The sequence below is a fragment of the Alexandromys fortis genome, unplaced genomic scaffold (assembly GCF_014885135.2).
Source record: "Alexandromys fortis isolate MF-2015 unplaced genomic scaffold, M_Fortis_MF-2015_v1.1 scaffold_193, whole genome shotgun sequence".
Lineage (NCBI taxonomy): Eukaryota > Metazoa > Chordata > Mammalia > Rodentia > Cricetidae > Alexandromys > Alexandromys fortis.
In genome coordinates this window covers 1,845,156-1,856,585 of record NW_026068083.1, presented here as the reverse complement: position 1 = coordinate 1,856,585, position 11,430 = coordinate 1,845,156, and the positions used below count along the sequence as shown (strand labels likewise).

Genomic DNA, 11,430 nt, shown 5'->3' with positions numbered 1-11,430 from the left:
GGAGGGAGGGAGGGAGGGAGGGAGGGAGGAAAGGAGGGAGGGAGAGAAGGAGAACTGGCTTAATGTGTTCTCTTATTTTTTTTATTCCTAATAGCTGTATTTGTTCATACAAGAAAATCAACTTATTGTTAGAGATATTGTGGTTTAAAATACTAAATCTAATTTCATAGTGGGAATTATTTAAATACTCCTAAAATACAAAGAAGTACGCTCATCTGCCCATGTCAAGGGTTTATCACCAGCCCAGACCTCATTAACACCTGAAGAACTTCATCCTACCTACCTCTCATCGGAGACTTCATGGCAGCTTCTACCATACCCACCAGAAGCTGGAGACTTTTGGGGTCTTGAGCCAGCCCAGATGCAAAGGCTGCCAGGGCATCTGCATGACGTCCAAGGTACTGGAGGGCAACACCCTGTCGGAAGTATGCCTAGAAACACAGGGAAGATAACACAGATTTTATTATCACACTGCTGTCTATAGTGTTCATAGGGACTCTTTATCAGGATGCAGGAAAAGATGCCTTGACTCAAAACTGAATAAAGGGTTCATGACCAAAGAACTCATTTATTGTAAACATCACAAATTGTATTTCTTTCATAAACTTACATTTAATTTTTTTTTCATTTCTCAGACACACTAATTATGTGTTCTATTCCTTGGTATTTATTCTCATTTTGTTTCTAAAATGTTGGTATAGTGCTTGCCTACCAAGCACAAAGCCCTGGGTGCCACCCCCAGCACCACATACAGTCACTGTGGTAGCCAACACAAATTCTCATTCTTAACTGGCCGCAGGAGCCCTGTCATCTTAGTGCTGGATAGGCACAGGAAGAAGGCCAAGGCTGTCCTTGGGCACACAGCAAGCATGTGACAGTCTCCTCAAGAATGACTATTTGGAGATTGCTGGTCTCTTCCCTATGAACCGGCATGGCACATTACCAAAAGAGAGGGAATGCAATCTGTGTACATGTCCCCATCACAGCAGTGTGCTGTCTTTGCTTCTCTGCTGTGTGATAAAACACTGAAGCCAACTCAGGGAAGAGAACCTTTATTTGGCTTATGAATTACAGTCCATCATCAAGAGGAGGTAGGAGAACAAGCTCGCACAGACACAGAAAGAGCATGTGCACATCAGTGTTTAAAATCAGTCCGAGCACCCACATCTGTTGTTTTATTTGTTTGGGGGTTTTGATGGGTTGATTTTGCTGTTGAAAAACAGGACTTTATTATGTAGCCCTGGCTGGCTACCACATCCCGACGGTCACCATGAATACTATGGATGCATGCTATGGATGCATGGTCTCCATGCATGGCTATGGATGCCTGTTTTGTGAGGGTTCAAACATATTTTAAACAGTTACCTAAAATGTATGCTTTCATTCAAAACAACCAAGATTATTGTTCATTGCATGCTTTAATTGGTTATTTTTCACACTGATAAAAACAATGTGAACATAGAAGAACATTTCCCTTTCAGCTAACTGGAAATTATCAGAGTTGAAAATGTTTAGCTATAGAATTCTTTTGAAATTCTATTTGTAAGCTTTTCCCCAGCACTCAGGAAGCAGAGGCAGGTGGATCTCCTGAGTTCAGTGCCAGCCTGGTCTACCCAGGGAGTTCCAGAACAGTCAGGGACACACAGAGAAACCCTGTCTCTGTTAACATGTGTGCTCCAGCATCCAGAGGTGTGCATGGATAAGGGTGGACGTCAGACTCAGATGTTGGTCTCGCTCCCTGGGATTTTAAGCTACATGATTAGGCTAGATTGGCTGTCCAGCTTCTGGCACAGCTGAGGCCACATGCATAGGCCATCACACCCAGATTTTTATGTGGATTCTTTTCATGTGAACTAAGGCTCTGAACCCCAAATTTAGAGTTTAAATTATAATTTGAAGCTAGTTTTGCCAAGTACAGTTTGCTTTTCAAGCTTACAGACAACAATCTACTGAATGATCAGAGTGTAACTCTGGAACACACATACATGAAGACAAAACACCCCTGCCTATAAAATTTAAAACCTAATTTTTAAAATCACCAAGGCCAGTTGGCCTGGGTCTGAAAAAGCCTGGGATAAAACCAGACTCGCCGAACATAGCGGATAATGAGGACTACTGAGAACTCAAGAACAATGGCAATGGGTTTTTGATCCTACTGCACGTATTGACTTTGTGGGAGCCTAGGCAGTTTGGATGTTCACCTTACTAGACCTGGATGGAGGTGGGTGGTCCTTGGACTTCCCACAGAGCAAGGAACCCTGATTGCTCTTTGGGCTGACGAGGGAGGGGGACTTGATTCGGGGAGGGGGAGGGAAATGGGAGGCGGCAGCGGGGAAGAGACAGAAATCTTTAATAAATAAATAAATAAAATTACTTTATTAATGTGCTTTTTGTATAACATCTGTCTCTAAAATGCTTGGCTTCTTACTCTACTATTCTTACCATATTGTTTACAACACAATTTAACTTTGTTCAGGTAAACACAGTTGATCACTTCCACAAATAATATTCATAAGCTCTAAATGAAATTTCCTACTCTCAAAACTACTGATTAAAATATACTTCTATGCTTTTCCATCACAAACACATAGAACATGAAAGCAATGATTTCGTGGTTTATGAAGTAAAATTACTAAAAGCATGTTTTACTTGGCTTACCCCCGGGAAGTAAGCCAATAACAAGGGCAAGTTGTAAACAACAGATCTCCAAACAAAGTGGAAGAAAAATATGGACAATCAAGGTTGTCTTCTGATGTCACATGTATACCATGGCATGCCTACACACACACACATACACACACACACAAAGAGAGAGAGGCATGTACACAAACACAGATACACACACAGAGAGGCATGTGCACATACACATACACGCACACACACACACACACACCAATTAAAGATGCAAGCTGTGGCCTCAAGTGACATGGCAGTGCTATCTGCATGTTTTCTTTGGACACAAAAGGAGATGAGAAGGGTTAACATGTGCTTCCCACAGCTTTAGATTCCTTTCTTCAGAAGCAGAGAGAAGGGTCAAAGGCCTTCCTCAGTTCCCCAGTCTTCCAGACACTGTCAGTGCTCAGCAATGCTCAGATGCAATGAGACGTCATGTCTGGAGAGCAGGCGCCACATTAAATGGGCATTAAATGGGAGCTCTCCCAGCTCTTCTCCTAGCAACAGAGAGAAAATTAATTCTTTAGATTTCTGTGAGGAATATGCCTCAATGAAACTTAAGCTAATAATGCTGAAACCTAGATTGTAGGTGACAGGTTAGAGAATTTAGCATAACATCTGACACAGATTAGAACAGCCTTCTTTGTTAGTTAATGAGAAAAGACTTAAGAACACAGATTCTAGATTTAGAGAACAAACAGAACTCCAATATATACTCAAGTATTAGATATATTATTTACCCTTCTCCATAGCCTACTTGGGTGAGTCTACCTGATCATCCCCAGCACATACCCTTCTTAATAGGCAAATGTAGCCTGGAACCCACATCCAGTACCTAGCTTAATTGAGCTACAGCTGCCTGCACTGCGGTCAACCTCTAGGCTTCTACTAGGAGCTGCCGTGCCAGTCCCCACCCCACACAGCCTCCAACCTCTCCACTCAGGCAGACAGACCCTGCACATCATCCTCAAGGTCTAGTTGGACAGGTCATAATTAAAAGGCATCATACATCAAATGGAATAAATAGACATCTACAGAAGATTCCACCTGAATATCAATGTCTAGTCTACACAGCAGCAGAGGTTTTTCTAGAATAGTGCTCATCCAGAAGGCACAAAGCAGATCTTTACAAATCAGAAAGACTGAAATAATCCATGTATCCACCTGACCACAATGTAGTGAAACTTAACACGAGAGCAAAAGTCTCCAATAAATGCACAGACTAAGGGAGGTCAACAGCTCAATATTGAACAATAGATAGGTCAAAAAGAAAATCAAGACCAAAAAATTACTGGAACTCAATGAAAAAAACACAACACAACAAAACCTGGGACACAGAAAGCAGCCCTTTGAGGGAAACTTATAGCTCCAAGTGCTTAGACTTAAAAACCAAAAAGGAATGACTTAATGATGTGGTGATATTTTATTTATGCCCTAACAAATAAAGCTTGCCTGAAGATCAGAGCACAGAGCTAGACACGAGTTAACCATAGAGGCTTGGAGGTCTGTACAGACAGACAGGAAGTAGTATGGCTGGACAGTGAGGAATATAAGGCCGGAGGAGACAGCTCAGCTCTTTTAAAATCCATTGAGGAGTTAGTAAGGTAAGAGTTGGCTGTGGCTTGCTCCTTTGTCTATCTGATCTTTCAGCGTTTAATTTACCCTGATATCTGACCTGGGTTTTTAATTATTAAGACCAATTAGAACTCATGCAACATGATGATACAACTCAAAATGTACAAAAACAAGAACAAACCAAACCCAACCACAACTGATGACAAGAAATAATCAAATTCAGAGAAGAAATCAGAGAGATAGATGCCAGAGGAAGCAACACAGCAACAGCAGACTCAATGAATCTAAGGACTGGTTGTTTGAGAGGATAAACAAGATCAACATACCCATGACCCAGCTACCCAAAAGAAAGAAGACAGGATCCAAATGAATAGAATCAAAAATGAACAGGGAAACATTACAACAGGTAGCAAAGAAATTCAGAATATTATAAGGGAATACAGTGAGCTGTGCTCCAGTAAGCTGGAAAACCTAAAAGAAATGGATGAATTTCTTGATTCAGCAAAAACAACCAAAATTAAACCAAGAAGTCAAAAAACTAAAGGGACCCATAACAAATAATGAGTTTGAACAGAAGTAAAACCCTTCCAGATAAAAATATCCAGGCCCAGATGGATTTGCAGAAGAATTCTACCAGACTTTCAAAGAAGATCTACAGCCAATTTCTTCTTAAATTGAGAGAGAGGGAAAGAAAGAGAGAGAACTCTAAAACTCATTCTATGAAGCTAATATTACCCTAATGCTAAAAACCAGGTAAAGACAAAAATAAAAACAAAATAAAAGCTACAGGCCAATATCCCTGATGAACATAGATTTAAAAGTTCTCTGTGCTTGCAAACTCAATAGAGACATACATTAAGAAGATTATCCACCATGATCACCTTGGCTTTAGCTCTGAAACACAAGGATGATTCAACATATACAAAACAATAAAAGTAACAAGCCATATACATGGACTTTAAGACAAAACTACATGACCATCATCTTAATTGATGGAGAAAAAGCCTTTGCCAAAATCCAGTATGCCCTGATGATAAAAGTCACAGAGAGAATAGGAGGAGACAGACCATACCTTAACACAGTAACAGCTACATAAAAGAAACCACAGCAAGTATCATCCTAAATAGAGAAAAATGAAGCAATGCTACTGAAACCATGAAGTATACAGGAATGTTCACTATCCCCACTCCTTGTCAATATTGTGCTTGAAGCATTAGCTGGAGCAATAAGGCAAGAAAATAAAATGAAGAGATAAAAATAGGGAAGTAGAGGTCAAACTGTCCCTTTTTGCAAACGAAATCATACAATAGAGATACCAAAAATTCTACCAGAAAACTTCTAGAAACAATAAACAAATTTGGCAATGTGATAGGATAAGGAATCAACCTGCACAAATCAATAGTCTTTCTACACACTACCAACAAACATAAAGAGAAAGAAGATCATGTGCACTCCCATTCATAATGCCCAAAGAAAATAAAATATCTAGGAATAAGCCTAATAAAGGATGTGAAAGACATTTACAATGGAGTGTAATTTAATGTAATTAAACCTCTGAATAAAGAGAGAAGGACACTAAAAAAAAATGGGGAGACCTCCCATGCTCATGGATTGGTAGAATTAATATTATGAAAATGATCATTCTATCAAAAGACATTTATGGATTCAATGCATTCTCAATCAAAATCCTCTTCTTATTCTTCACACACACACACACAGATACATATATATATACACACATATATACATATATATTACAGATATAGATATATTCTATCCTAAAATTCATATGGAACCATAAAAGAATTCTGGATATCCAAAACTATCCTGGGCAAAAAGAACAATACTGGAGGGATCAGCATCCAAGATCATATTTATTACAGACCCACACTAACAAAAACAATATGGGACCAGCACAAAATAAACATGTAATACCAATGGAAGAAAATCAAAGACCCAAACATGAGCTCAAATAACTTCAGCCATTTAATATTTGACAAAGACATCAAAAAACATAAGCTGGAGAAAAGAAAGCATCTTTAACAAATGGAAAAACCTGCAGAAGAATGAAACCCACTCTATTACGCTGCACAAAACCTAATTCCAAAGGGATCAAGGCCTAAACCTGAAACTTAGACATTGAAACTGAAAGAAGAAAGCATGTATACCTTATGTATACCTTACATAAAACAGGTATAGGGAAAGACTTCCTTTGTAAGACTCCATTTGCCCCAAATTAAAACCAACTATTGACAAGCAGGACTTCATAAAACTAAAAAGCTCCTATACAGCTAAAGAAACAGTCATGTGGATCCTGGGGTAGGTTGATCCCGAATTTCTTGAGAAACCGCACACTGCTTTCCAAAGTGGTTGCACAAGTTTGCATTCCCACCAGCAATGGATGAGTGTTCCCCTTCCTCCACAACCTCTCCAGCAAAGGCTATCATTGGTGTTTTTGATTTTAGCCATTCTGTCAGGTGTAAGATGGTATCTCAAAGTTGGTTTGATTTGCAGTTCCCTGATCACTAAGGAGGTTGAACATGACCTTAAGTGTCTTTTGGCCATTTGAACTTCTTCTGTTGAGAATTCTCTGTTCAGCTCAGTGCCCCATTTTTTTAATTGGTTAATCAGCATTTTAAAGTCTAGTTTCTTGAGTTCTTTATATATTTTGGAGATCAGACCTTCGTCAGTTGCAGGGTTGGTGAAGGTCTTCTCCAAGTCAGTAGGTTGCCTTTTTGTCTTAATGACAGTGTCCTTTGCTTTACAAAAAGCGTCTCAGTTTTAGGAGGTCCTATTTATTCAATGTTGCCCTTATTGTCTGTGCTACTGGGGTTATATGTAGGAAGTGGTCTCCTGTGCCCATGTGTTATAGAGTACTTCCCACTTTCTCTTCTATCAGGTTCAGTGTGTTCAGATTGATATTGAGGTCTTTGATCCATTTGGACTTGAGTTTTGTGCATGGTGATAGATATGGATCTATTTTCATTCTTCTACAGGTTTACATCCACTTATGCCAGCACCATTTGTTGAAGATGCTTTCTTTCTTCCATTGTATACTTTTAGCTGCTTTGTTGAAAATCAGGTGTTCATAGGTTTGTGGGTTAAAATCCAGGTCTTCTATTCGATTCCATTGGTCAACATCTCTGTTTTTTGTGCCAATACCAAGCTGTTTTCATTACTGTAGCTCTGTAATAGAGTTTGAAGTCAGGGATGGTAATGCCTCCTGAAGTACCTTTATTGTATAGGATTGTCTTGGCTATCCTGGGTTTTTTGTTTTTCCATATAAAGTTGATTATTGTTCTCTCAAGGTCTGTGAAGAATTTTGTTGGGATTTTGATGGGGATTCGGGATCAACCTACCCCAGGATCCAGCAATACCACTCTTGGGAATATACCCAAGAGATGCCCTATCATACTACAAAAGCATTTGGTCAACTATGTTCATAGTAGCTTTATTTGTAATAGCCAGAACCTGGAAACAACCTAGATACTCCTCAATGGAAGAGTGGATAAAGAAAGTGGAATATATACACATTAGAGTACTAGTCAGCGGTAAAAAAAAAAAAAAACAATGACATGTTGACCTTTGCATGCAAATGGATAGAAATAAAAAACACTATCCTGAGTGAGGTAAGCCAGACCCAAAAAGATGAATATGGTATGTACTCACTCATAAGTGGATTCTATCCATAAATAAAGGACATTGAGCCTATAATTCGTGATCCTAGAGAAGCTAAATAAAAAGGTGAACCCAAAGAAAAACATATAGTTATCCTCATGGATATTGGAAGGAGACAAGATTGTCAGGCAAAAATTGGAAACTTGGAGGTGAGGATGGGGTAGGGGTAAGGGGAGATGGGGAGAAAAAAAGTGATAAGGGGAGGCTGGGGAGAGCTTGGGGGAATGGGATAGTTGGGATGGAGGAAGTGTGGAAATGAGAGCAGGGAAGTAAGTATATATCTTAATTTAGGGAGCCATTTTAGGGTTGGCAAGAGACTTGACTCTAGAAGTGTTCCCAGGTGTCCTTGAAGATGTCCCCAACTAGATCCTTGGACAGCTGAGGAGAGGGAGCCTGAAATGGCCCTATCCTATAGCCATACTGATGAATATCTTGCATATCACCATAGACCCTTCATCTGGCGATGGATGGAGATAGAGACAGAGACCCACATTGGAGCACTGGACTGAGCTCCCAAGGTCCAAATGAGGAGCAGAAGGAGGGAGAACATGAGCAAGGAAGTCAGGACCGCGAGGAGTGCACCCACCCACTGAGACGGTGGGGCTGATCTAATGGGAGCTCACCAAGGCCAGCTGAACTGGGACTGATGGAGCATGTGATCAAACCGGACTCTCTGAACATGGCTGACAATGAGGGCTGACTGAGAAGCCAAGGACAATGGCACTGGGTTTTGATCCTACTGCATGTACTGGCTGTGTGGGAGCCTAGTATGTTTGGATGCTCACCTTCCTAGACCTGGATGGAGGGGGGAGGACCTTGGACTTCCCACAGGGCAGGGAACACTGATTGCTCTTTGGACTGGAGAGGGAGGGGGAGGGGAGGAGGTGGAAATTTTTTATAAAAATAAATAAATAAATAAATAAATAAATAAATAAATAAATAAATAAAAAACCAGTCATGTGAAGAGGAAGCCCACAGGGTGGGAGAGAATCTTTGCCTGCTGCACATCTGCCCTAGGATTGTTGGGGACTGTGAACTCCCAGACCCTGAATTTCCTGTGACCCCCCTGCCTGCCGGAGTAAACAACATGTTTTCCTATGCTTGAAGTTGCTCTAAGCAAGCAACTTGTTTTGCAGCTACTCTGAGTATGAGACCCTCAGGAGTTCCTGATGGCAGGGGAGTGGTTTCTGGTGGACTTGCAGCTGAGAGTTGGGGTGTGGCCATTAGTCAAGAAGACCCTATATAAGCTGCACTGGAACACAATAGAAGGAGCATTCTTGGGGCATTCTTGACATTACCTGTGTCTCTGTATGTGTGTGTATGTGTATGTGCTGGGCTCGTGAACCGTATTGTAGCACATAGCACATAGAGCAGGCATTGTGTTACAGAGGATTAATATCCAGAATATACAAAGCACTCATAGAGCAAAAAGTTAAAAAAAAAAAACACCAAAAAAACAAAACAAAACAAAAAAAACCCAACCCATTCAAAAAATGGGCCTTGGCTTGATCTGAAGAGGGAGTTCTCAAAAGAAGAAATAAAAACGGCTGATAAATATCTCAAAAAAAAAACCACAAAACTATTTTCCCTAGCAATTAGGACAACTAAATAAAAACAACTTTGACATTTTTCTTACCCTAGTCAGAATGGCAAAGATCAATAACCAACCAACAACCAATGCTGGAGAAGATGTGGAGCAAAAGGAGCCCTCCCATTCACGGCTGCTGGGTGATACAGAGATTAGTTTAAAATGTGTTACACTTGTTCATGCGTGAAATATTTAATGATGCAAAGATGTGTTGCATACATACATGGTATGCATACACTCAAACAGGCAAAACAATCACACACATAAAATAAATATCAAGATATGTTTTAAAATATTATCCAATTCCAGTCTCTGCTTCGGTAACTTGTTCCCTTGCTCCAAAGAGACTGAACAACTAGAGCAACCACTTGTTGCTATAAGACTTACAGATAAAATCTATCACAGCTGACAAAAAGTAATTTAAATTACTGAGCCCAAGAAGGTTAAGAGCAGCTCACTCCAGGAGCCGCTGCCAGCCCCAACCACAGCCAGGGTCAAGGTGTGCAGAGATCCAGCTGTTAACGACTGCAGCAAGAAGCTGTCATGACATCCTGGAGCCTGTTTGCTCCTCTTCTATTGCAGTTTCCGCAGGAAGCCACTTCATCTGAGAAGGACATTTTGGTTTCTTTACAGGGAGCAGAGGCGGCGATGTGCCCTATGTCATGGGAAGCTGAGCCTGGGGGCAACAGTAAGTGCCTGGTGCACAGTCACCTTCATAGGCCTCGGCACAGCCCCCTATGCCACACATGGGCACCGCTTGTGTGGCAGGGGTGCCACAGTCCAAAGAGGACAGAGGCATAAACGCTATAAATGTGACAAGCTGCAGCAAATGCTAACTCACAAGGATTGTCATTGTATTTTAGCAATAACAAAACCTTATCTAATGACAAAAGCATTTACCATTTGCTGTTAAAACTGTTAGGATTATCAGCATTTTGTTTGATTAGGTGGCCTTCCAGACGGTTAAAGGAAAACATTCAACTAAAGACTGACGACAGCAAAGTACTAACCCTGTAAGCACTCTTAGAAACAGCGACAGACGTGTGATGTTACATAGCATAAAGAGTGAGATTCACATGTACGATATGTATTTACTTAATCCAAACATTTGCAAATAATTTGTCTTTTCCCAGACTTAATCGGTGCTTCAGATGTCTCCCTTCCAGATTCCCTAGCTGCCTTTTCTGATGTAACGGGAATGCTTCATATTCTCTGCAGAGCGCTCACCCCTGGTGTGACCTGGCTGTGCCGCTGCAGCCTCCACGCCACGGCCACCTCTTGTCAGTGCTATGTAAGCCACATGACTACTAAATTTGCCCTTGTTTTAGTTTAAATTTGGGGGAAATAGGAATAGTGACCTGTAGAACAGCACAGTCAGAAACCCTGAGAGCCTCTGACGTTGGTACAAGCGTGACAACCACATTACAGAAATGGACACAACCAGAGAGAGTGTGAGCAGCAGTTTTAAAAGGATAGGCATGGCTTGAAATGCTTAAGCCTTCTTACAGAATAGGATCCACTTTCATTCTACACGTCTGCACTCTTCAGTAGGTCTGGGTGGAAAGGAAGGAGGCGGCACGGATGAAAGGCTAAAATCTATGTATAGGAACACAAAGCATTCCTTCCCTTGAGAGCATGGAGTCTGAATATTCTGAGCCCTAAGCCTTACTGATAACTCTCATAGACTTTAAAAAGAGTTCATTATTGTTATATTAACCCCGTTACTGCAAATTTTCCTTTTATGGCATAGATGCATTTCTTTTAAAAAATTTCTCCAAACCTTCCTAAGCTATTCACATATTTCCCAATCCTGTATCCATGTGCTGCTGCTTTACCAGACTTCACCTCTGCCATTCTGTCCATGCAAGGTGTTCTTTGGATAGCCAAGCACACAAAGTTGACCCCAGACGCTGAGC

At 40.8% G+C, this 11,430-nt stretch overlaps 1 protein-coding gene across 3 annotated transcripts in view; it reads right to left on the bottom strand.

Annotated features, from left to right (window-relative positions):
* Positions 1–11,430, bottom strand: part of Ttc28 (tetratricopeptide repeat domain 28) — a 460,167-nt gene that overhangs the window by 215,640 nt on the left and 233,097 nt on the right. For all 3 annotated transcript variants that reach the window (XM_050122047.1, XM_050122048.1, XM_050122049.1), the window contains one exon: positions 284–431. In XM_050122047.1, coding sequence (XP_049978004.1) covers positions 284–431 — 148 coding nt within the window. The remainder of the gene's footprint in view (positions 1–283; positions 432–11,430) is intronic.